The 26,983-nt window shown below is 47.2% G+C and overlaps 1 protein-coding gene across 3 annotated transcripts in view; it reads left to right on the plus strand.

The window, feature by feature from the left end:
- PEBP4 (phosphatidylethanolamine binding protein 4) overlaps positions 1-25,047 on the plus strand; it is a 212,786-nt gene extending 187,739 nt beyond the window's left edge. For all 3 annotated transcript variants that reach the window (XM_030552066.1, XM_030552065.1, XM_030552067.1), the window contains exon 7: positions 23,526-25,047. In XM_030552066.1, the coding sequence (XP_030407926.1) occupies positions 23,526-23,617 (92 nt within the window). In that variant the 3' untranslated portion in view covers positions 23,618-25,047. The remainder of the gene's footprint in view (positions 1-23,525) is intronic.
- Positions 25,048-26,983: the final 1,936 nt, after the last annotated feature.

Consider the following 26,983-nt stretch of genomic DNA (forward strand, 5'->3'; position numbering starts at 1 on the left):
CATTTGTTATTTCACCATCTCCCAGCTCAGCGCGGTCAGGTTTTCAAGCTGGGAAGCACCCGAGGACCCCAATAGAAAATACCCCCCCAGTAGAGGCATGCATAGCTATGTACTGCAGAGCAGACAAAGACTCTTGGTCCCAATCTGCATGGGTGCCATCAAAAGGAAAGCACCAGTGCTGGCTGGGTGGGGGCGGCATCAGTTACCCAGTAGGAAAACAAAAGGTGCTTGAGCAAGTTTGGGGGAAAGGCAAAAATTAGGGTCACTGAAAGTGGCAAAATCCCAACGTGCCCTTACCCTATCGGCTCCAGTGGAGTGGGTCCTCCTTTACACCAGGGAGAGGGGAATCCTGCCCCCACGCAAAGCAAAAGACATTAGAGCTCATAGGGGCAGTAGAGAAGCGGAAGATTCTGCACTTGCCTGGATTCCTATTTGTACCAGCAATAGACACCCATTTTTTTGCTGTCCAGGTTTCTAACATGATTCCCCCGGTGAATGTGGATGGATATAACGAGGCTTGGCAGAATGCGATTTTTTAAAATAATTTCGGTGGATAATATTGCTGTTCATTTTTAAGCTTTTTTTTACCTTTATCTATTTAAATTTTCACAATTGCCCAAAATTATGGAGGGAGGGCGTCAGACAATAATTATTTAATGACAGAAGATGCTGAGATTCAAAACCAGAACACATTATCACCATTAAAATACAAATTGTCACCATCACGTCAAAATATATACAAAGTAAATGTCCTTAAATCAACCTGTAATAAATTCTTAAGCAGCATTTTTCTTTCTTTGCCTATGTGTAAATATTTATTCTCACCGATGGAAATATTTTTGTCAGTTTGTGTGTGCACAGTGAAATAAATATTTACCAACATTTATCAATGAAAATCTAATCCTTCCAAGCCTAGATATGAGAGACCCATTTTTATATCTGCGAAGTGTATTGTGTCCCTTCTTGACCCTATAAATATCTGATTTAGACAACGATGAGGTAGTTTGCATGCTGTGGAGCTGGGCAAATAACAGATGTTTTAGTTTGAGGGCAATTAGAAAAAGCTCCCCCCACCAACAAAAAAAAATTAATTTGGAGTCAGACCAAAAATGGACATTTCTGGTGAAATCAAAAAGTCGACAAAAATTGTTTTGAGTCAAACAAAATGAAACATTTTGATTTTGTCAAAACAAAACATTTTGTTGGACCCAAAATGTTTTGCTTAGATTTTGAGCATTTTTAAACATATTTGAATTTTTTAAATTAAAAGCTATGAAAATTTTGAAATGAAAAGTCATTTTGAACCAAAAAATGAGAATGTTTCTCTTAGAAAATGTCAGAATGAATTGGTTAGATTTTTTCTGATTTTTCCCCTCAGGTTTCATTTCTAAACAAACAATTCAGCAAAACATTTATGTCACCAGATTTGCATTTTTCACTGAAAAAAATTGGTGTGCAAAACATTTTGCCCAGCTCTAAGTCACAGACCCCTCCCATCTGGCAAAATTAAGTCATGGTATAAGTGAGTGCAACTCCAGTAATTTCAGTGAGCTGCATTAGATCCCCAGAGTAAGGGACAGAATTGATTGATTGACCTTCTCCCCTGGTGTAACACCATTAACTTCAACTGAGTTATGGCAGGGAAGAATTTAGCCTATCATGCCACATTTCCCCTGCTCACTGGAAATGTGCTTCTCCAAACACCATGATTTTGGTTCTGATCACTGTGCAGAGATTATGTGTGTGTGGTCTTTTTGGTTTGAATATTGCCAGGTTCTGGACTAACCCCACAGACTCAATGTGTACAGACATGCTGAAGGTGCTTGGTCACGTATCCTATTGCTTGCTGCAATGTGTGTAGTTAAATAAGAGAACAGCAATTTTAGATAATTCACCTGTGCTGGTGCACAGAAAAGGTCTGGCAAACTTTGTGGAATCAGGAATCTCATGTAATAGGAGAGAGAAGTTCATGTAATACTTCATCATTGTTTTATTTACTTTATTTACTGTCCAAGCAGCTTGTGGTCTAGTTTTGGCACAGATGTTCTAGACACAGATAACACACCACGCAATGACACATGAGGTGGAGAAATTTTCCCAAGGTCATTGCTGGGATAATCCTCATTCCTGGTACTTCTGTGGTAGGTTACATCCAAAGATCTCAAAGCACTTTGCAAAAAGTCACACTTTAGTCTCAAATCCACAGGCAGAAGCAGATGGGGAAACTAATGCACAGAGAGGTGGAGCCCAGGGTCAGAGCAAGTCTGTGGGAGAGCCACTGAGAGAACCCGGGAGTCCTGACTCCTAGTGCCATGCCTTAATCATGGGATCATCTTCCCTCGCATCCTCCTCTGTGGATGAAGCGTGTTTTGGGGATGAATTCATAGGGGGAGTGAGAGTCACAAGAAGAGGGAGATGCAGAAAAACACATGGGATCAGGAGCATAAAAAGGAGGAAGGGAGCAGTTAGGAGGGCCTGGTGTGAAGGGAGTGAGAGGGTCAGTGGAAAGCAACAGGAGGATTGGTGTAAATGGAGTAAGAGGAAGGCATGGTTGTAGATTCAATGTTGTTCTTACTGAAGCTGCCAGGGTTAGAAACGTGAGGGTCAATGAGGGAAGAAAAGCAGAGCTGACACAAGGAAGGAGCAGACTGGAGGCAGGGCTGATATGGTGTGAAGAAATCCCACTGTGGAGCAGGCATTTCCTTAGAAACTCTCCATGGATGGAGCACATGCAGGATGCGTGGCTAGTAAAGCACTCTCATCCCCTTACCTCCACAGTGCCAAGGGGCCAGGCAGCGGCTCACAAGAACTATAAAAACAGCCAGCACCATTATTATTATTTATTTGTATTGCCTCAGAGCCCCTGTCCTGGACAAAACCAGTTCCTTCCCCAAAGAACTTTACAATCTCAATACAAGACAAGAGACAACAAATGGAGACAGACAGATAGACGGGAGTACAAGAAAACAATGAGATGATATTGGTCAGCGTGAGGAGCAGAGGTCTCATCCAGTGGCCTAACCATTGTCACATTTTTTGTAAAGGAGAGTTTTAAGGAGGGATTTGAAGGAGGTTGATGAGGTACCTTGGTGGATGTTTATGGAGAGAACAAAAGATAGCAGGGTGATGGACAGAAATCCTCTGAACCAACAGTCAAAGGGGGGATACGGCATGCTGTGGAGGAGGAGGGTTCTCTGTGTGGAGCAGACAGCAGCCCTAATAATGTGTGCATCCTCTGATACCAGTATGTTCCCCCATTCCTCCATTCCACCCTGGCCAGACTTGTTTGTCTCATGCACTTGTTAGGGCTTCTCTTGTAGGCTGTGTGCTCTTTGGAGCAGGGCAGTGGAGTGGAGAAATTCAATGTTGGAGCAGAGCTTTCCCCAAAGACTTGTGTTTACGGTATGTTTGTACAGGACCTCGCACAATGGGGCCTGACTTGGTGTTTCTGCAGTGAGACAGATCCCAGCAAGAGCCTAGTTCTACTTCAGGAGGCCCAGCATCATGCAGATGCCTTCAAAAGGGTCCCTAAAAGGAGCAGGGCTGGTGTACCTTTTGGGGTGAGGCTCAAGGAGCTGCTGTTAAGAATTGTAAAAAACCACCCAGCCGACCAGTTCTAAATCACTTGGGTAGCGGAATCCAAGGTGGGGAGAGGTCTCAAGGGCTGTGAAATGCTGACAAATCCTTGCTGGCACATCCCCAAGCTCAACCAGTTTCATCAGCGACACCTCCGAGCTATTATGCATATCAGGTGGTGAGATAAACATCAGGGATAATGAGATTTGGCAATGGAGTTGCACAAACAGCCCCGAAACATTGCTCATAAACTCCCTGTCCCACCAGGCCAGGCACGTCCTCCACATGGAAGGATGACCAGGGTCCCAAAAAAAACTGCTGCATCATGAACTTTTCACAGGCAGGAGATTAAGAGACAGGCAGAGGGAAAGCTGCAGGGATGCCCTGCAAGGTGGCCTCACCCATGGTGACATACTGGAAGTGCTGGCAACAAACAAAATCCACGTGCAGAGCCAGAAAGTTCTGCAAAACAAGTGCCTTGCGAGCAATGAGAGAATAGGGGTCAGGTGCATCTAGCAAATTATACTGTGCTTCCCTGCCCTACCCATGCAATTAGTTTTGTTATTATTTATTCTTTGTATTAGGCACCAAGGTGTCCCAGCCATGGACCAGGATGCACTAGGCATTGTACAAACGCAGAACAAAAAGATGGGTGCAGCTCCCAAAGAGTTTACGTTGAGCATTGGCCTGCTAAATGCAGGGTTGTGAGTTCAATCCTTGAGGGGGCCATTTAGGAGTCTGGGGCAAAAATCTGTCAGGGACAGTACTTGGTCCTGCTGTGAAGGCAGGCGACTGACCTCAGTGACCTTTCAAGGTCCCTTCCAGTTCTATGAGATAGGTATATCTCCATATAATAATAATAATAATAATTTACATGGAATGAGCCTCTTCAGCTGCCTTGGCTACCGGGGGGAAGTTTACAAATCCTCCCCACCAAAGCACCTAGATCAATCAGATCAGTAATTCTCACCCTTGTAATACTGTAACTCCCTAGTTTCAACACGGCCTATGAGCTCACAGAAGTTCTTGTTAACACGAAGGAGTGAGTGAATGCACCTAGCATTAAGCACACAGTCTGTAGCTAGATGTAGCTACAACATTCCAATCCAGTGATCTCCTGTGCTTCAGGGGTGACTGGATCCAGTATTTTGGATCAGCCCGTAAAGACCCTGTGCCATCTGCAAAGTTCACACCTTGACCCGGTTCTGAATTTTCCCAGAATCTGAGGGCCAGATCTGCAAGTGGTGTAAATCAAGGTAGCACTAATGAAATCAGTAGGGCTACTCCAATGTACATCAGTCATGGATCTGACCTTTGTGAGATAATTAGACTCTGGTGATGTTGCTTCAGGGCCATCTTTATCAGTGATAAATGCTGTTGATGTTCCTCATAGTATGGAAGTCTTTAATTTTGAACATTACATCAGAGGTGCTTATAAAAATAACGTTTTATCATGTTTTCAATAGAAACTGATACAGCGAAGCCAGAACTACAAGCATATTAAATGTAGAATCCATTGTGGAAAAAATTAATTAATAGCATATCATTGACTAACTTATTTAACAAATGGCTATATTAACCAATATCTCATATCCTAGATTAAGCTATAAAGCAATAGGCAGGCACAGTAGTCTAAAAGAAAGCTAATTTATTAAAGCAAACAATTCAAAAATACCCAATTGAGTTTGCCATATCTAGCCAGCATCTTAAATCCATCCCAAATACATACCCTCATGGTCAGACGGTTGGCCTGGATATGAGTCTTTGGTTATAAACTCCCATGTTGTACCAGCAAGGAAGAATCCAGTTCACTCTGTAGGTATATTTACAATGGATAGCTGTGATATGCTTATCTATCTATCTATCTATCTATCTATCTATCAGCATACATACCCATCTATTTATCTGTCTTATATCATATCTTACATGGTCCCAGTCACCTTAGTATATAAATCCATGGAACACCCCAATCCATCTGAATGAAGGTTACTCTGAGACTTTGTTCTGATATATTAATATATCCAAAGTATTTTGGCTTAAACCATACTGGAAAACACGTAGACATTTCTGTCACTAATAGAGATGGGCTCTGGTAACAAAACTGAGAACCAGATCTAGGGTTTTGAGCCCATCTCAGGGTTTTGGTGGGTTGGGAAGGTTCCTGTGTTAAGGGCTTGCCCACTGTGGAAAGCACGATCGGCTATGAAATCTGGATTTGGATCAGGGCAGGTTTGGATGCAGGGTTTTGGTTCAGGCTCATGCTAGTTACTCCACCCACCAAACCTCTTCTAAAGGCCCGGCATAGTAGGAGCGGGAGTTATTTTGCATACCCCAGCCAGCATTGTCTGTAGGAGACAAAAGATGCACAGAATCTTTGCAAGCAATTAAACATAGTAATCCTGGATCCTCTCTAATTAATAAAGAGGAAAGCTTGGGACCTGCACAGCCCCAGAATGTTGTTCCGTGATTATGTGACAGTTGATTTCTAATTATTCCATATGCAGATGATTTCTCTCCTTAATCCTGTGTCTTCCTAACTCCTCACACACTAGATCCAGCTATTAGCAACATTCACTCATTTTCCCCTAGATGGATCGGGGAACTTCATCTGAGTCATTCATCTTGAAGATAATTGCCCACTTACACTGTAAAGCCGTTTCATTTCAACAAGTATTTTGCAGAGCATGCTCCACTTTGTAACACATGCTGGGTTCTACCATTCAGTGACACTGTGGTGTGGATGCACTATAGCAGGGTAGATCATGTAATATCATCTGGGGGCCGGCCAGAGGGGTAAGCAGCAGCAATGACTTTGTCCTGGTGATGGGAAAGGTAGGTTGGGAGACCTAATCAAAGAACTTTCTGCCACAGACAGCTGCTGATCAGATAAAAGACTGCGTGACTTCACTGGGAGTTGTAGGTGTTCTGCACCTCAGAAAATCAGGCTGCTTAAGTAGGTGACTAAGTATGGATTTAGGTGTCTAACTTTAGGCAGCCAAGTTTGAAAATTTTGGCCTCAGGGCATGTCTACACTCCAAAAAAAAAAACCCAAAAACAAACTCACAGCAGTGAGTCTCAGAGCCTGGGTCAATTGACTCAGGCTTGTACTGCGGGGCTAAATAGCAGTGTACGTGAAAACCCAGCAAGATGGGTGGGTCTAGACCCAGCTCATGCCAAACAGCTACACTGCTATTTTTAGCCCGTAGCACAAGCCCCGCAAGCCTGAGTCAGTCAACCCAGGCTCTGTGCTTTTTTTCCCGCCTCTTCCGCCCCTCCCCCAGTGCAGGCCTACTGTCAGTGATTTGTCTAGGAGGACAGAAGACTTCAACTCTTAACTTGACATGAGGGAGTGACCCAGTAATAGAATCCAGGAGTCCTAGAACGCCCAGCCCTGTGTTTTATCCACTAGACAAGGCACCCGCTCTATGGCAGATGTCCCATGGGACACAGAAAGCTTTGTACCACTGAGGCGCTCACCATGTACACAATAGTTAGAACATTACAATGTACCAAAATATCAGTGGCTAATTCTGAGGATCTGTAACTCACATGTTTCAGATTACACTCCACTGGAACCTGATGCAAAATTTGTCACTCCCAGGTGCAAGATTTTTCACTTAAACTACCTTTCATCCTGCTGTTGCATGGTCTGTCGTTTGAGGGCTGTTAGAATTGCTTGGCTGTGTCCAAAAGACCTGTAATATATTAGTATATCTAGTCACTGGACTCTCTGATACATTAGCATCACGATTTGTCCAACAGCTGTGCCAGGCTGTGTGCTGAAACTGTCACCGTAGACGGCCCGTTACTTAAATAGTTGGTGGAAGGTTATTTTTAACCTCTTTTCTACTGAATCACATACCTGGTGTGTCCAACAGCTGCTGCTGGATCTAACAAGCACCCCTCAGAGGCCTGTCCATTTGAACCCCCATGGACAACGGTTAGTGGGGCATAAATGATGCATCCAAACAAAGGGCCAGATTCTGTCATCACAGGGGTTTTACACCATTGACTTCAATGACATTAATGCTGATTTACAGCACAGCATCAAACCCTCCATTGTTTAATATTTTTTGCAAATCTTTTCCATCTCTTACACTGAAACCCAAAGGCAATGAGCAGAAAAATGCAAATATGTGTTCTATAGCATGTTAAAATTACATTAAAGCTCTGACGTCAGTTAACGGAAGCCAGGAAATGGAAATGGAAAGCTATTATCCAGGGCTCAGACCATCCCACTCTTCCTAAGAACTGCCGGGTAAGAGCCATGCCAGGTCACCCATTGCTCTAATACTGAAGCCCAACAGGAGTTGTTAAGGTCAGCCTTAGCTCTCAGTTTTCCACCTAGTCTTGCTTTAAACCAGATCCTTCTTGTCATTTTAATTTAGTATTTTTGTTGACTTAATAGAGCCCCATGTATCTACTGAATAAACATGAATTGCCACTATATTCCATGTGTTCATTGCTGTCAGAATTAGTAGAAGGATGGGATACCTAATCAAAGTGCCATCTACTTGCAGACTGTTCATGATCAGATAGAAAGCTACATGCAGAGAACTGCTTTTAAAACTCATCAGTAAGATGAAGCAGATTGGAATCCACACTTTCTTTCATCCAGTTATGGAAGAAACCATGTGCAAATAGTTTCCATGATATTAGTATTCAAGGCAAGCTGACAAACATACGGTATCAAACCCAAGGTCATCTAGGAGTTCAGTACTGTCACTCCTGCCATGTGCTTAGCCACTCGCAAGTTCAGGACAACAAGGGGGATAGAAGTCAGAGCCTCTTGCACCAAAAGCAAACATCTCCTGCCACATTAGTTAAATAAGACTCTTCATTAGTTGTTAGCAATATAGGATCTATGAAACACAGGGCAGCAGTTCTTGCTGCATCCAGTAGATGGCAATGGTGCATTTATCTAATTATCAAAGATATTTCCAAGGCACCTACCATGCACTCAAACAGTAAAGTGATGAGCGCCAGATAGCTAGATAGATAATCTGCTTAGACCAGTGGTTCTCAACCAGGGGTACCTCTGGAGCTATGCAGAGGTCCTCCTGAGGATATCTAGATCATCTAGATATTTGCCTAGTTTTACAACAGGCTACAGAAAAAGCACTAGCGAAATCAGTACAAACTAAAATTTCATACAGACACTGAATTGTTTATACTGCTCTATATATGATACACTGAAATTTAAGTATAATATTTATATTCCAATTGATTTATTTTATAATTATATGGTAAAAATGAAAAAGTCAGCAATATTTCAGTAACAGTGTGGCTGGGACACTTTTGTATTTTTATGTCTGATTTTGTAAGCAAGTCGTTTTTAAGTGAGGTGAAACTTGTGGGTAGGCAAGACAAATCAGATTCCTGAAGGGAGTACAGTAATCTGGAAAGTAGAGAACCACTGTCTTAGATTATAGGCTCTATGCAGCACAGTCCTTCAGAATACATATTTTAAATTCCTTATCCTTGGTACTAATAATCCCAGAGATCATTAATTTATATACTATTTTATTGATCCGGCAAAGGGAAATACTTGAGCAGTACAGTCAGGAGAAGAAAAGTCTCTCAGGTTGCAGCCAACACTAAGATGATACAATACAATATTGATTTTAGGCATAAACAGTTCTTTGACTCTTCATCTGTTTGGAACATAAAAAGAGAAGCTAGCCATTGGCTTAAACAGCCTGGCATGTGGATGAACTCAGATTATTACAAGTGAAGCACTTTAAAGCTCTAATGTATCTATTAACGAATTGTTTAGATTTTGCAGTTCAGCTGATGGGAACAGTGAAACTAGGTTAGTCAGTTTCCCCTTCTGTTTCTATTAATTTTCACATCTCTGTGCACTAGCACAATACTGTTGGATCAGGGCTTCTAAATTTAAATTCCCTCCTAAAATGGGCCAATTGAAAATGAATGTAAAAGATTATGAAAACATTTTTCTTCCCATTAACCATTGATAAAACTTTTCCACACACATAGCCACCTTGCATTTTGAGCATAAAATAAGCAGGCAGTGCCCTTTCAATAAAACAGAGGCCTGACATCTTAATGGCAAGCCATTTGCTCCACATAGACTCACAGGTGGTCAGACCTCCAGAAGAGGGCACTAAATTGTGACCTATGTATGTTTTTTCCTCCTTGTTCAAATCAATGGAAAATAGAAAGGAACAAAATTAAAATAGCAAAAGATAAAAGTAAAATAACTCCTTCTCTTTTTTTTCCTCTATGGATGGGCAGTTAGAGAAGTTTACGGTTATACATAAGAATAGCAGCTATTGGTCAAAAGACAGATGCCAAGATAGCTGACTGAGAAGTGGTCTAGATATATCCTCCAGTATGTGGGTAGGTAAGCAAATGGATCTGTCAATCATGGGCCTGACAACCCTTACTAATGATAATTTGCATAAACATAGCACCATTCATGAAGAGATCAGAAAGCTCCTTACAAGGAGAAATTAAGTCTTGCAGCAAAGTATCATCATCACCATTTCTCAGGTGGGGAAATTGAGGCACAGACAGAGTTAGGTGACTTACCCAAGTCACCCAGAAAGTTGGTGGTAGAGCTGGAAATAGACCCCAGAAGTCCTTTCAGTTTGTCCCTGGTCCCACTATTAAACTCCACAATCTGCCTGATGCCGCAGACAGGTTGGTCTGCTCCCTGAAGCTCTCATGACTGCCATCTCCTGGTGAGGCAACTAACCAGGCCCCTTTGAGCTGCTGCCTTGCCATCAAAATCCCATGTGTGAGGAGAGCATCCATCTCACATGCTGCTGCAGGCTGGAGAGTAGTTGTGACAGACAAGTCACTGCACTCCCTGTTCCAACATGAAAGTTAACCTGGGTTGTTTAAATGTCTGGTCATGACTCCACAGATACAGGCTCACTTGCTGTATGGCCTCAATCCTCCTAAACAATATAGCCACCATGTGGAAGTCTTCTCACAGTTTTAAATACCCCAGCTTGGGGCCTCACACAGTCTTCCGTGTGCCTAATCTTGAGGAAGTGTAAAGCAATGTAGCTTTGGCTCCAGTGAAGCTATGCCATTATACACTAGCTGAGCGATGCAGCCACATTTTTCTTACTGAAGATGGAAATACTGAGAGTACACAGTCTAGGAGGTATCTCAGGAATGTTGCTATGCAAAAGCCTTTCTCTCTCACTGGAAGCTTTCTCCAGCTTCACCCTGAGCCGAAAGGGTTACATCTATTTCATTTTCACTGATTAAAGATAATCTTTTGTGGTCTGTAGAATGTCAAACACACTCACCTAATCCACAACTTGGTCTAGCTTTGACCTGTGTGTTTAATATCTTCTCTGATGCACGAATAGAGGGAAACTCCCTCTCTGCACTGGGGAATTTAGTGATCCAGTGAAACCAGTAAGCTGACAAGTAAACTCAGTACTGGGACCCTGTTGCTAAAACCAGCATATGACTTTGAGGGCATCTGGCGGTGCTGCTTTCACTCTGTGTCATGATCACAACTCACCCAGGCATCTCCTTCAAAATGGTGCTTGGCACAGAAGGCCAGAAGCACAAGAGTCCGATTGCTGGGCTTATCGTACATTTGCATGTATGTATACACTAGGACTGCCCTTCTTCACACAGATAACTGGCAGGCAAGATGGAGCTGGATTGAGAGCCTGAATCTGGATTCAAACATCCTCCAGTTTCTGGTGTGTTTGGCCCTGGAGCTGGGATTCAGGCTCCAGGCTAGGGCAACTTGCAGGTTAACAAGTGAGGTTGAAATTGAGTCTTTCATTCTACCACCACATGGGGCACTAGCAAGGAGCTCACGGGTCATTTAGTCACAGAGTCTAAAAAATGCCCTGAGAGCTCCTTGTGTCTGCTATTACATTCCTCTGACCAATGGGGTAAAACCCTGGAGCTGAGTGGGTTTTACGGATTAGCAAACTGACAATTTGCAAGCTCCTGCTGTGTTTTGTTAAATAAGGGAGAAGCCCACCGATGCCGAAACTACTGCAGTTAACAAGGGGACAAAGTCTGAGCCCTTTTGCTCAGCGATTACTCAACCCTTACTCTTTAGAAAATGCCTAAATACAGCACGTTTTTACTGGTCCACAGATGAGAGCTGCCTGCTACTATTCCCAGGGCATGAGTGGTTTAGCTCAAGTGGCAAGAGTTGGTGCTTTTCATCCTGCGTTCAGATCCCATTAACATTCGTGGTGGGTATGTAAGATATGAATAAAAAGGAGAGATTCCTACACCATGCATGAGAAAGGGGGTGCTGCATTTCAACCTGTGAGTTTTCTCTGGATTATTTAATGGCTGGTGTGTGAGTTGTAAAGGGGCAACTCACCTGTTCTAATTCTATGTGTTAGGGAGGGGGTATAATATTCTCTCTGATCATAGAGGGCGTGTATCACAGCAGTATGATCAATCAGAATTGCAGTGATTGTCTGTGATGGGCCCTGTTTGCACTGGGAAGCCGTGTGAGGTTCTTACTGGAGGGGGTATGTCTGGAGTGGTTTGCATTCATCACATGTAATGTAAGTTGACATGATCAGCAGCTAAGAGGGAAGTAAAGGAAAAATCTGGATTATTAGACACCAGTTTGCTCGGCGGTGGATGGGTAGACACAGCCCCCTGTCTGTGTGGTGAGTGCCATGGCTGAATTGTAGGACACAACACTAGAAAGTGGTGAGTGGAAATAAGGTGTAAATTTTAATGGTGAGAGCAATTAACCATTGGAACAATTTACCCAGGGTCGTGGTGGATTCTCCATCACTGACAATTTTTAAATCAAGATTGGATGCTTTTCTAAAGGATCTGCTCTAGGAATTATTTGGGGCAGGTCTCTGGCCTATTATAAGGCAAGTCAGACTAGATGATCACAATGGACCCTTCTGGCCTTGGAATCTGTGAGTGCCATTAACATCCATGGAAGCTGAGGATGTTCGACACCTTGTAGGATCAGCTCCCTGATTTTCTCAAAAACCACATATTTCTTCTTCCTCATTAGGCCTTTTATTCACACAGACCTCTAGGCCTGATCATTGCACTTACTCTGTTAAGGATGAATCATGCAAGGTGCTGCATGCCCTCAACTTCCATGGTCGGGGTGTTGAGGGTGCTTTTAGTAGCAGGCATTCAGCACCCTGCCTAACCAGTTCCTTAGTGACCGTGTTATAGAATTATAGATTATTAGGGTTGGAAGGGACCTCAGGAGATCATCTACTCCAACCTGCTGCTCAAATGGCCCCCTCAAGGATTGAACTCACAACCCTGGGTTTGCTTTGTTGCCTTCCCCCCAATTTACTCAGGGGTAAGGATGCTTGGGAGGGCAGTTATTCCAGGGATTATCAATGTTTCCTGACCTAGGAGGAATTCTTAGGCAGCCGTGTCCCTTATTGGTGAGTGTGTGTGTATGCTGTGAGTGGGATTTTCACAAGCACTCCGTGCAGTCACTGCTAAAACTCCCATTGTCCTCACCTGAGCAGGGCTGGGCCAGCGCTGAGCAACTGGGAAAACACCCATGGGGGGTTCTTCTGAACCTATGGAGGGTTCTTCTGAAGTGGGCTCTGCAGCTGCCCTCTGCCAGACATGACTCCTTTCTGCTCCTTACTGGGCAGCACAAACAGATTCCCACTAGTGCCCGTGTGAAAAAATTCTGATTTTCACAAGTGTTCACCATGCTACTACCCCTTGGAGGAATTTCCCCAGAGGGGAACATTGCAGAGAAACAGCAGATGTGAGTACCCAGAAGGGCAGCTTTCCCCCACAGCACCCAGCGACCTGTGTCCGGCATGCTGTCAAAGCACCATGCTCTTTGGGGGATATTTCTTTCGCCCAGTGCTAGATTCACATTGGGGCTGTGCCAGTGACTCACAAGACAACATTGTGCAAGGCACTCCTTGGGGCTTAGTTCCACCCACCTGGAAAATCGGGTAGAACCAGGACCTGGATGAGAAGCAGATGCTGCATTCCAGCCAGGCCACTCTGGGACAAATAACTCAGCCACAGCACCTGCACCAGAGCACAGCCTCCTGCGGGTTAAAATTCCACAGGGGGACCCCAAGCTTTTGGTCTCCTGGCAAAGCCTCAGTGAGAGAATAAAAACATTAAGGAGCTAGGCAGGTATAAAAGCTGCTTAATAACACTAATAATCATCATCTTAACTCTCATGGGGCAGAGGGTGACCAGATGTCCCAATTTTATAGGTACAGTCCTGATTTTTGGGTCTTTTTCTTATATAGTCTCCTATTACCCCCAACCCCGTCCTGATTTTTCACATTTGCTGTCTGGTCACCCTAGTGGGGCACCACATGGCACAGCTATGGTAGTGACCCACCTCCGCCTAAGGCCCTGTCTACATGGCAGCCCAGACAGCGTGACTGAACCATGTCTAAACAAGGTGCTCTCTAGCAGAGCGTGGCTGATGCTGGGCCCAGCCCAGACCCGCTGAAGTCAATCAGAGTCTTTCGATTGACTTTGGATCTGGCCCCTGTGCAGGACAGATGGAAAAGAACCACATTACAAGCTGCTGTCTCAGCCTGTGCCCGATACCCTGTTCTGGCAAACACAGTTAGAGTGACAGCAGCCATGGTCCCCTATTACTGGCTGGAGCTGTAAACGGGAAGCTGCCCTGATTGTACTGAATGACCTGAGGGTTCCCCTGGGCAGCAAGCGAGGAGACCTAGTTCGTGTCTGGCAAGCAGCTTCTTGTCCCGACTGCCGAGCCCTCAAGAAGATGGGCCACCTCTGGACATGTTTCTTTGGTGTAGTAGGAATACTTTTGTGGTTAAAGTACAGGACAGGGGGTGTCCAGAGCTCTGAGTCCTACTCCTGACTCTGCCTCCAACACTTTCTGAGACCTTGGGTGAGTCATTTAACTTCTCTGCTTCAGTTTCCTGTCTGTAAAATGGAAATGATGCCTACCGGGAAGAGGTGTTTTGGAGCCAAGTAATGAGCACTTTGAGCTCCTGGAATGGGAGGTGCTGTAAAAGCACTGAGTATCAGAAGGAAGTCCAGGAGCCTTGCACAGAGCTCCAGACAGTGCAGAGAGCTGCAGTGAGGCATCAAGAGCAGGAGACAGCACTGGTTTGCAGCAGTTGCAGACCAGTCCTCTTTGCATCTCTTAGAAAGTGCTCAGCAACTCTAGTTCCATAAAAGGTGGAACAAGCCCACAAACTGCAGCTGCGGCCCCTAAATCTTACGGAGCCAGCCCTGATTCCGCCAAGCCTCCAGATTCAGTCCGCACAATAGTCCCAATCTCATCCCTCCAGCCGAAGGACAGCAGCCGCTGCAAAAGGAGAAGGAACAAAAATCCCAACAATCCTCAAAACCCTTCCAAAGTTTGGGCCAAACTTCTCAACTAACTTCCCAGTTGGAATTGCCACTCGGCAGATACTCCCTGAAAGTAATTGAAACGGTGCTGCAAATCCAGCACTTTTCAGCTGCATTATCCAAAGTGTAGAAGTCTCTGTGTTTTATTTAATGGTAAAAAGGACTCCCGCCTACCTCTGCTGGGACATCATTAATCTTTGCAGAAAAGCATCAGGTCTCCTATCACTGAGAACATCCCCGGTGATGAGGCAGATAAATTACAGAATGCAAACTGCCCTCTGAGCTCTGCTGATATCAGGATGGAGTTTGATTCCCACTTCCTGCAATGGTGCCAGCGCTGTGCACGTGAGACCTTCCATCAATGTCTGGAAAGAACTCACCTCCAGACCCTATGATCCAGGATTCGTAGTGACTGGTTCCCCCCTCAACTTACACCAGGTACATCGCTGACTTCAGCAGAGTCAGTCCAGATTTACACCAGAGTTCAGTGAGAACAGAACCAGGCACATTCAGATTTTCAGGAGCCAGTCAGCCTGCGAGCTGCTTGGTCCTTAAGAGCATGTGAGAGACCTTATGTTCTGGTGGCAGCACGAGTCTGGAGCAAATAGAAACTTGCTCTGCTCACTAGCTCCCCTAGTGGGCAGTGATGGAGCAGGAATGGGATGTGAGGGGAGTGGTGCTATGAAAGTGCATTTTAAATAACCCAGTCCCATGAGAGAGAGCACTGTCGAGCAGTTAGTCACTGAAGCAGGCATCTAGCCCAGAAGTCCCAATTCTGCCAGTGTGAGCCCAGGCAAGTTGCTTCCGCTCCCTCATGCCTCAGTTTCTCCATCTGTACAATGGGGATAATGGGGCTGTTGTGAAAGGGAGTGTTTGTGGAGTGTTCTCAGCTCCTCGGACTGCAGCAGGCACTTACATAAGGGTGAAACCCTATGATATAATCCTCCAGGAAATGAGCTTGAAAATGGACCAAAGGAAGCATGAAACCTCTTACTGTTCTGGAGGGGAGGGGGTCATGGCCCTTCTGACCCCCCCACCCCCGATCTCAAGCCGTTCTCTCTCCTACCCCTGGCTGTTAATCAAGAGCTCTAGTGAATCACCAGCACCAAGCATTAGTGAATCAATTAGCCCATTCGGTGTCAGAGCAACAGAGTGGTTCAGGGACTGTCAAATATTTGCAGAGAGAAATCACTCTGTGTGCTGGGGGGTGGAGGAGTGAGGCGGTTTCACTGGGCTCCCGCTATGCTATAATATAATGTCTTCAGCTTAGCCAGCCAGCGTAGAGGTTAGCGGGGCAAGGGAGGGGCTGTTTTACTCTAGCTGCAGATAGTCTTGCTAGGCTCAAATATTTTTAAAAACCCAAACCAAACCAAACCCCAAAAAACCATCCTGGAAAGTCCAGTTCTGGACTCAAGGGCTAGGGGTCAGTTCAGGAATGGCAGGAAACTTGGCGCCTGGGGTTAGGGATGTGTGGGGGGGGGGGGTTCTTCAGCATGTGGGGCTGGGGGGGCAGGCACATGAGGCTAGGGGGTGCCTCAGGCATGCAGGGTTGGAGGGGCATCTTAGCCCTCTGAGGCTGGTGCTGTCTCGAGCAGCCAGGGCTGTGGTCATCCCAGGCACCATGGGGGGCAAGGGGATTTCATGGGTAGCAGGGCTCAGGGAAATCCCGGGTTTGATTTCTGGTCTCAAAGCTATGACGTCAGCCTGTGAGAGCCATTTTCAGAATCACCCAAGCACACCTCGGCTTCCTGACCACTGAGATCTGTTGCCCATCAGGCAGTATGTGGTCACAGAGCTGTTTCTCTGGACTTTTAGCCACCCAGCTCATTGCTGGGCAAGGTGGGATATACACGGTGCTTTCCCCGAGGACAACATGAGCCTCACCAAGGGACAGACTAATGTGGTCACAGGTGGGAAAGTAGGTCAGGAAAAACCCCTCTTCCTGCAATGCGCAGTGTGTGTCTGGGGGCATGTGCCCGCAGTGCTGTAACGACCCTGTGTCTTTCTCTCGCTTCTTTCATCCAAGGCTCTGAAGGGATTTATAAACATTAATTAAAGGTTCCCAACATCCTTAGGAAATGGGGAAGTATCTGAGTCTCAAGCTACCACTGAATAAAATGGGGATCATTGGACGTACCTCCAGTACTTAAAAGTGGTCTGACAAAAGTGGAGGGTAAGACAGCGCTTCAAGTGCCACCCTTCAGCAAGCCAGCTCCAATAAAAAAATTGTTTCCAGGTCCCTTACAGCCCTTCTCACACGCCCTTCTCAAACGCCGTCTACCTCTTGGGTTTGCAAAGCACTTTCAAGTCCTCCCATGAAAGGCACTAGAGAAAGGCAAAGTATCATTATTATGAGCATTATTATTGTTATTACAGTGATACCTAGAGACTGCCACTGAGATCAGGCCACCACTGTGCCAGGCTCTGTACAAACACATAACGAGAGGCGGTTCCTGCTGAATTGCTTACAGGCTAAATAGACAAGACAAAAGCAGGAGAAAGGAGAGAATCATTACCCCCACTTTACTGCTGAGGGAAACGAGGCCAGAGAGATTAACTGATGTGCTCATGGTCACAGTACTGGATGCTCCAGTGTAGTGAATAGTTATGGAATAACCTACCTAGAGAGGAAGTTTATTCTGAACCCCCATCAGTTAGTTTGGTTTAAGCCCTGACACAGGAGGGCTTGTAACCTTTTTTCAATGTTTTATTTAACTAGGGATGTTCTCATCATGCAGATAAAGATCTGATCCTGGTTGGAACCCCATAAGCTCCTATCCTCACTGAGATCTAGTGGCAGAGGGTTCCACAGGGATGCATTGTATCATAAGAGGATTTCCTTTTATGAGCTTTCAATTGATTATATTACAGTGTCATTGAAAGTCTCTTTGCTGTAGTAGTATGAGGAATGATAGATAGGAGCCCTCGATTTACCTTCTCTACACCACTTATTACTTAGTTTGCAAACTTGCGGCAACAGGCACCATATTTTTGTTCTGTGTTTGTACAATGCCTAGCACAAGGGGGTCCTGGTCCGTGAGTGGGGCTCCTCGGTGTTATCTCAGTACAAATAATTAATGGTCATCATAATATTTTGTTTGCCTCGATGATGATGATGTATCATTTGTACTGCAGGGGTGCCTAGAGGCCAGACCCACCGTTGTGCTAGGTGCGGTACAAATGGATCACAGAGACAGTCCTGCTCTGAAGAGCTTCCATGTCTCTCTTCATGTCTCTCCTCTCAAAACTAAACAGTACCAGACTTTGCAATCTCTCTTCAGACAGAAGTGGAGAAGGCAGGAACTAACAGTGTCTTAGAGCCTGAGGCCTGCCATGTTAGACAGGAGATGATTTTTTTACCGACATAGTTATAGTAGTACAAGCAGTTACACTGCTATAAAGGTACCTTATACCAGTATAGCTTCTTCTCCTTCCCATATGGGAAAAACTGTTTAGGGATATAGCACCTTTATCTGGATGTAACTATGCACACGCTAGGCTGGGCTGCTTTAACGATGCTGTAGTAGTTAAAGCAGTGCAACTTTCTAGTGTGGACAAGGCCTAAACTCCCCTGTGCCCCCTGGAAGGGGTCCCTGTGAGTCAGGAGCAAGACAGATTCATGGGAGAAGCTGGTGCTGACACTGACTGTGGGTAAACGATCTCCTTGCCCTTCAATCCAGTCCACGCTACCCTCCCATGCACATACAGATAAAAGGAAAGCAAGGCCAGTGGGGATCTCGGCCGCAGCGCGTGGGGTATGCCAGCATGCAGCACAGCTTATTCTCAGACTCACAGCCAGCCTCTTCTCCACGGCACATACTGACGTGCAAGGCTACTAGGCCTCTGCAACAAGCCAAACACAGAATCAGTTCCCATTTACACACAGGCTTGCTTCACACAGAGAAAGCGCCCCGTTGGGGGGCAGCACAGGGAAAGGTGAGTGAGCTAGCACTGCACACAGTGTGTGCTCCACGCCCCATCAAGGCGGTGACCCATACGTTCCATGATCAATACTTCCTCAAGGCTAACCTAAATCTGACAGTCTCATGGAAAAAAGAAGGCTCTGACAGTAGAACAGGGGCTTTTTTGCTCTTGCCCAGCTGCAGAACCACAAAGCACTCAACTGCACAGTCCCTTCTCTAAGGCACTGACTCAACTCAAGTCAGTGGCCATGTGTGAGTCCTCCTACCCCTTGTGGCAGGAAAGGGGAGGGGCCTGAGTCAGGATGCAGCCCCCATGCTCACTGGCTTTGGGCTGGAGCCATTCTCTATGAGGCACACAATGAAGTAAGGCCAGTTAGCTCAGCTGTTTTGCAAAAGCACCAGGGATGGTTGGTGTTAGATCTGAATTCAGCAAAGTGATGCCATGCAAACTCAGCATTAGAGAGGTGCACAAGGGGGTCGGGGCTCCTAAGAGGCAGCAGGCTTCAGCTGAAGCAAGGCCCAGCTTCATCTCAGTTTGTTGCAGTGGTATTTTCTCATTGCTTTAATTCAGAGTATCCCAGTACTAAGGCCAGAGGTTGCCACGTGAGGTAGCACTTGCAGTGTGACACAGCCAGCTTATGCATTTTTGACCTGTCATCAGCAGAGGCGTCATGTTGTAGAGCAGGATGAGGACAGTCTGTCCCTGTGGGGTGGATTCTGATCCCCTCATTCACACTGAATAGCCCTTCACTCCTCCAGCAGCCCCACTGACTGCAGGCTGGTGGAGCCAGCCTCTGTGCAGCGTGGCTCATGAGGGGAAGCTCTGGCTGTGATGAGACGAGACTGGGAATACTGTGTCCATGCGCAGGTACCAAAGGAGGAGACCAACGAGCGAGAAGGGGGTGCGAAGGTGAACCAGAAAATGGATAAAGGGTCTAACGAATTGAATTATGAGAAAGGGTTAAAAGAGCGAAGAGCCAGATCACAAGCCCAGCTCCACTGATGCCACTCTGAGGTAACTCCGCAGTGGAGTTGCTTCAGGCTGGATCATGCCTTTCAGGAAGCTCCCTGGAGAGAGGGTGGGAATTCTCTGGTGTAAATGGGAATGGGCTACATTGGCAAGGGAATGAGGGTTAGTCTATACTCTACAAGCTTCACTGGCATAATTCCATCCCTTAGGAATGGGGTATTTTTACCAACCTAGTTATGCCAGTAAAGGCCCTACTACTAATGCATTTATACTGGTATAAGGTGCTGTATACTGTAGAGCAGGGGTAGGCAACCTATGGCTGCGTGCCGAAGGCGGCACGTGAGTTGATTTTCAATGGCACTCACACTGCCCAGGTCCTGGCCACAAGTCCAGGGGGCTCTGCATTTTAATTTAATTTTAAATGAAGCTTCTTAAACATTTTGAAACCTTATTTACTTTACACACAACAATAGTTTAGTTATATATTACAGACATAGAAGGAGACCTTCTAAAAAGGTTAAAATGTATGACTGGCACGCGACACCTTAAATTAGAGTGAATAAATGAAGACTCGGCACAGCACTGCTGAAAGGTTGCCAACCCCTGCTGTAAAGTGAGCTTTGCTTTGCCAAATTGGATTAAGTTACACTCGCATAAGCTCTTTTATACCAGTATAACTGTGCCCACACTAGGGGTGGTTGCCACTTTAACTGTAGTTACACAAGACCTAAAGTACTTGACCACTCCCACATGAGGTAGGGCACTGCTATTATCCGCATGGAGAACTGAGCACAGAGAAGTTAAATGACTTGCCCAGAGTCATAGAGAGTATCTGTAGCAGAGCAGGGAATCAAACCCAGGTTGCCAGAGTTACAGACTAGTGACCACTCTTCCTCCCCACATGTCTGCCTTTGCAGAGTACCTCTCAGATAAGGATGCTCCCCTAAGGGCAGGTGACATTGCCATCCCTTGTTACACTCCTCAGAGTTGTGGGCACCTGGGCACATCCCAAAGATGGGGACATCTGGCCTCCCTGTTTTGTCATTAGCATCAATGAGAGCAATGTACCCGCTGGCCTAGCAAGGTGCCACTTTCTACCCTGCCTCATGCTAATGCCTGGCTTTGGCCTAGGAAATGCTCCCCCTGCTGAGATCCCTGCCCAGCTCTCAGGCCTAGGGGGACAGGGAAGGCCGTGTAACACATCACACCCTATTTAATACACCTTCCAGCCTCTAAGTGCAGCTATAACATAGGTCACACAGGAGAGTCAGAGGGAAGATGACTGCATCCCATTTCGGAACCTACAGGGATGAATCTTTGCCCACTACAGAAGAGATCACAATGGGACCCGTACATGTTTGGTGCCTCCTAGGATGACCAAACAGCAAGTGTGAAAAATCGGGACGGGGTGGGGGGTAATAGGAGCCTGTATAAGAAAAAAAACCCAAAATTGGGATTGCTTCTATAAAATCGGGACATCTGGTCACCCTAATGCCTCCTTCTTGTACAGGAGTCTCCAGCAAGAGATAGGGAAATCCCTGCCACCTCCACACTGCTTCCCGCCCCCCGGCCAGGGAGAAAGGTGTCCCTGCCACCCCCGCCAAAGGGAAAAATGCACTCAGCACTCAGTCAGGCCAGGGGTGTCCTGCCACCCCCGAGCATGGAAGGAATGCCCTCTCCCCACCCCCAGGCAGGGTGCTGTCAGTTCCTCAGTGTACACACCGGTCAGTGTCGCTTCCGCAAGCTGCCGATCACAGCCCTGCTGGGGCTGCGTGTGGTTTCACTTCTTGTTTCTGAGGAAAATCACTCCCGTCCTGGTTCCTGTGTGAGCAGGGTCATTCCCTCTGACCCGCCATGTTGACCTCTGACCCCGGCTTATGGGGATAGGAGTCACACTGCCTGCATTAGCCCTTGCTCGGCCCAGCCCGGGGCACTATGGGAGAGTGGCTTAGATTTTTCCAGAATGCACTGGGCAGCTGGGCAGGTGCAGGTAGCGCATCACACTGGTCACATGGCTGCACCGGGATGCTGAAAGCGCTGAATCCTGTAACTGTGTTATAGCTTCACCTCCTCGGGTCTATCTGGCAGAGATGGGGTCCAAGCATATCTGTGGTGGGGAGATCAGAAAGGAGGGACCAAGAAGCTCTCAAAATACGCCAGAGGCTTTGCAGCCAAGACGCATAGTATGTGTGCGGGTTAATGGCACTGCCTGCTTAGCACAGCCCCCAGTCTCATTCAAGGGAATGGGGCCTGGGAAGCTCCCTCGTTCTTCCCCACAGGCTGCATCTCAACTCAGTAACTGGGGATTTCCACAGCATCTCGGGGTGGGCTTGTAGGAAGCCGTGGGAAGGTCTGCTCCAAAGGTCATCAGGAAGCAGAAGGGGGTGGAGTAGGAGGAAGATGAAAGGAACAAATAGCATTTACAACAAACAAAACCCAAGGGTGACTGTAGCAGCCCGGAAAAATGCGCGAGAGCATCAGACCTCTTCTGGCACAGGTTTGGAGCTGGGCTTAGAGAAGCTTTAGGGTCACCTAAGCATGCTGGCATGTGCCACAGTCCGGGAGAGGCTGGGTCTCACTGGCAGTGTCTCTCTCTCTCTATCTCTCTCTGACTCTGTCTCTCTCCTGGCAGGATGTGGTCTGTATCATGCAGGTCAGAAAAATAAACAGCAACTCTCTGTGCAGCACGTTAGAACAAGCCTACTTCCCAGCCCTGTCCTGGAGCTGTGCAGCCTGCACAGAGGAGAATCACACCTGCTCTCTGCAGGCTGGCCTGCCCCATGTGGTGCTTGCAGCAGCTGACGCAGACACAGAATGCTTGTCAAATGCGCTGAGCCAGATCCTCAGCTGGTGTAAACGGGCACCGCTCCATTGAAGTCCATGCTGAGGAGCTGTCTCTTTATGCCCAGGAGCTTTCCATGGTCTGTTACCCTAGCTGCGCACGAGGCTTGTCACTACTCAGCCTACAGTGGTTCAGCGTGAATCCTCACCATGCTAGTGTAGACTGGAAATGCAGGAGGTGCGGTTCCTCCTTCCAGCACCATCCCATAGGACTCTAGCCCACCTTTCAGTGAGCAGCCTGGACAACGGTCCCTTACACTCTCTGTCCCGTGGGGCAGCTGTCTGGAAAGTTCTTTACCTTCATGCTCAGCGCCAGTCATTATAGCAAGCATTCCACCTGTGAGATAAATGGGTGCCTGTGCAAACTACCAACTCAGAGGAGATGAAACAGAAAGGACAAAGGTGAGGAGAGCTCAAGGCTAAGAAGTGACTGGGCCTCTCTCCCCTAGAGCCTACCTCTCCGGGTCGGGGCTGGAGCAGTTGGAATTTGCATTGGTAGGGCAGGCTCCCTGTGCCAGACTCATTCCAGGGTTGAACAGGAACCGTTAATACCCAGGATGGCGGTCCAGTGGCAAACTCCTTAGTGGAGAGGAGGAAGAAAGGGGACAAGTGGAAACGCCAGCAGACAGAACAGTGACCAACTCAGGAGCTCTTTGAGGCTTTAAGTGGGTGGCCCCAACAGCCGAGTGAGGGACTGTTGGCTCAGAGGGCCAGTTCTGCCCTTGGTTGATTGCCCTGGGGCTCCAGATGGCAGGCCACAATGCTGAGTGGATGCCCAAGCCCAGTTACAAGCATGAACATCTCTCTCTTTCTGGTGCATGTAGTTGAAGCCTGCTGGCCAGAACAGCCCTCAGAGCTTGACTTTTGCTCCCGACTTTTTGGTCTCTTTCCAGGTTCCTGGCCCCTGGAACGTTTCGTTGAGCAATTTCGGCTTGGATCCCCTGTGGCTTCGACCCAGTTTCTCACTCAACATCACAGTGACTAGAGGCAGCGTTGCCATCTGAGGCCAGCCCCAGAACGTCCCCTCGGAAGAGCATCCTTCTCTTGGCTTTGTGTTGTTTGCATTTCCCTGTCAGACCACGAGGCTCTGCAAATGTCGTACTCAGTCTCTGCCCTCTAGAAAGTGAATTGCTACAAATGCGTATACCCATTCGGTTATTTCCTCGTCTCCTTCCATTCAGTACCCTGGTCACTGCTGGGGCCAGCCCAGTGCCATCAACGAGCAAGTCATAGTTCCACCAGTCTGCACAGTGCTCAGCTTTTGACCCTGGTGCCCCACCAACGCCACCATAGAGAATCAACCCCCCCCCAACCCTCTTTCACCTGCCTGCACTGCAGCAAGACCCTTGCTAGTTTTTCCAGCCCCTTTGTGATGGGCTTTATATAGCACCACACAGGCAGTCTCCAGAGGTGATGTGTGGTATTTTGCGCTTCCTGAAGCTGTCTTGGAGCCTGATTTATCCTTCCAGTGATGCAGGTGCCAGCACAGGGCCCTGAGGAAGCAGCTTTCACCTTCCCTGTTCAGGGGCCAGTGCAACCTTGGGCTCGAGGGTATTGCCTGGGGAGTGATGCCTGCCCTCTGGCTCCTTTGCACCAGCCTTGCCTTTGACATGCTAAGATTGTCCTCACCCATGTAGCTAGAAACCCGCCCCCATCCCAAAAATCCAGCAGGGATTTTCTCAGCTAGGGTATGTCCCTCTGGTTTCAGCCTGGTGTAAAGTTCCACAGCTGGCTTGCACAGCAGCAGCCACCAAAGCTGCCATTCTAGCAGTGCCGCTGGTATTGGAGAGAGATGCTGAGTTTTTTGAAGAGACCAGTGGCTCCAGTCTGGTCCCAGGGTGGTGGTGAGCAGAGAGAGGGTCATCAGCTTGGAGAACCAGATTCTGATCTCACTTGCAGCCATCTAAGGCAGGAGTGGAACCAGTCAAACCAAGGGAATTACACCAGTGAGTGAGAGCAGAATTGAGCAGCACCCCCGGGCCATAGCAGAAGCCTTTCCGGTGGCTGTACTGAAGACAGGCCTTCGCAGTGACCATCCAGGTTTAACCCTTCCTCGAGTCCCATGCGCCGTGGTCACTCCCTGCTTCCCCAAGCAAGTGTCACAAACTCGGCACAGCTGTGTACCAGATGTTTGTGTCTAGTACTGAAGTGACAAAGAAATTGTCAGAGCTGGGTCCCCCTGGCTTTGTCACTGACAGGCTCTAAGCTGTGTGGTTTGGGAATCCCACTGGGACATAGTAGCCGAATCCTGCCCTCCGACTTGTTTCTTCCTTTTTGGCCTAGAGTCAGTGTAGCATTTCCTGCCTCTGTGTGTGGGAGTGGGGGTTTTGTTTGGTTTTGTTTTGTCTGTGCTTTTTTTTCTTTAATACCTGTTCCTTATTGCAGCAATCAGAATAAAATGTGCCATTGAACATGGTTTGCATTAACATTTACCCTGTGGGGTCTCTTTCCCACGGTATCTGCCTGTGCATTTCTAAAGCAGCCAGCACTCTAGTATTTAGGCACCAACATAGGCTCAGCACTCAGTTGTGTTGGAGGGAGTGTGGTCTAGTGGTTCGAGCTGTGGGTAGGAATTGGTTGTCCTGGGTTCTATTCCTAGCTCCAAGAGGTAGCGTGAGGTAGTGATTAGAGCCGGAGATAGGAATCAGGACTCTTGGGTTCTACTCCCTTCTCCACTACTGACTCATGCTTTGCACCTCAGTGTCCCCATCTGAAAAAATTAAGGCTAGTGATGCTGACCTACCACCCAAGGAGGTCATGCAGCTTAGCTAGGTTGTAAAGCAATTGGAGAACCTCCTATGAAAGACAGGATTACACCCGGGGTGTTTTCACAACTATGGGCTGGGTTGGATGGAAATGCCCTTGAGTTCAGGGCAGGTATAAAAAGGCAGTGATGAGATTAGCAGACAGATTTGCAAGAGAGCTCAGCATGTTGGGTACACATTGGATGCTGAGCTCTGTTGAAACTCTAGCCCTTATGTAGGCACCTAAATGAGAGCTGAGATTTACTGCAAACCTGGTTCCAGTAGTGGGCACTGAGCACTTGGAAACCTCTGTTGAATATCTGATCCATAATAGCACATACAGTGCTCTACATTGCCAAAACATCATGCACACATGTACTAGGCTACAGAATAATCTCCCAGGAGAAATACTGGGGAGCCCGTTGCTTGGCTCTGGAGAATGCAGAGCAGGGAACAATCCGCACCAGACCCCCTAGTGGGGATTAACAAGTTGTGACCTCATGGGTCTCTTTCCATCTCTGATTCCATGATGATTTTGCAGCTCTGATTCAATCTCCTCTAGCTTCAAACGGGAACATGCAGTGCTAGCACCTTCACTTCCTACTGTCTCCCAGGCTAGCCATCCATAGCAGCTGTAATCTGAACCCACAACCACCTCAATCAGAGTCTACCTCACCAGACACAAACATGCCCACAGGCTCCTTCTTCTGTGCTCTTCTGAGGTGCCATGTCATCCCTGGCTCCCTTTCCCCTGAGGCTACTCTGCCTCCCTGTGCTCTGGCATGCACCCTGAGCATGTGCCACACGCTCATTTGCTCACCACCTAGAATAGAATTTGGTTTCACGGACCAAGGTGCCTTTTGGAGTTTAGGTGACGGGGTGAGCTAAATGCTGGGGTGCATTGACTGTGCAGGCCAACCCAGCAATGACACACATGGCAATAGCTGATGCTCAAAGTATCAGAACCTGGGTGAGTTCTGATTGACTCCATATTCCTATGGAGAGTCTGACTCAGTGCTTCTGCCAGGAAGGAAATGGATAGGTCACCAAGGCCATGTCTTGCTCTTTTCACAGTGCTCCGGGCTCTTAACCCTCCATTCGGGGAGCCTGCAGAGAGGCGCTTGAGAGACAGATGAAGGACAGCCCCTGAACCAGGGCAGCACACCCACTATGACAGCTTCATGGAGTCAGGGCAGAGGGTTAGCAGTAGTTCTGGTGCAGTCCATGAATGCCTGCTCCCAAGACAGTGACAATGTCACCCATCGTGCCACTGTGTTGTCTGCTTGGCTTGCAGTTCATTGACTCCATCTACCACCGCTTGTTGATCCCACCACCAGGTTATTCTGCAAGTCCCAGTGCCGAGAGGACACAGCCGGTGCAGGGCCCCAGGAAACGCTGGGCTTTAGATAAAGGAAAGTCTTGAGTGACATCACCGTATCTGAATAAGGGGCCTGCTTACTTCTCTGCTGGCTCGTGGAGGTAAGCTTGAATTCTCCTTTCTGGAGAGCAGAAAAACCATGTCCTGGAATGGCCGAGGTGGCTGACTGAAGAAGGGGAAGAGTTTAAAGTGAACAAGGACCATAAAGAAGATGATGCAGAGGAGAGGG

Source organism: Gopherus evgoodei, chromosome 2 (assembly GCF_007399415.2).
Source record: "Gopherus evgoodei ecotype Sinaloan lineage chromosome 2, rGopEvg1_v1.p, whole genome shotgun sequence".
NCBI classification, from domain to species: Eukaryota; Metazoa; Chordata; order Testudines; family Testudinidae; genus Gopherus; species Gopherus evgoodei.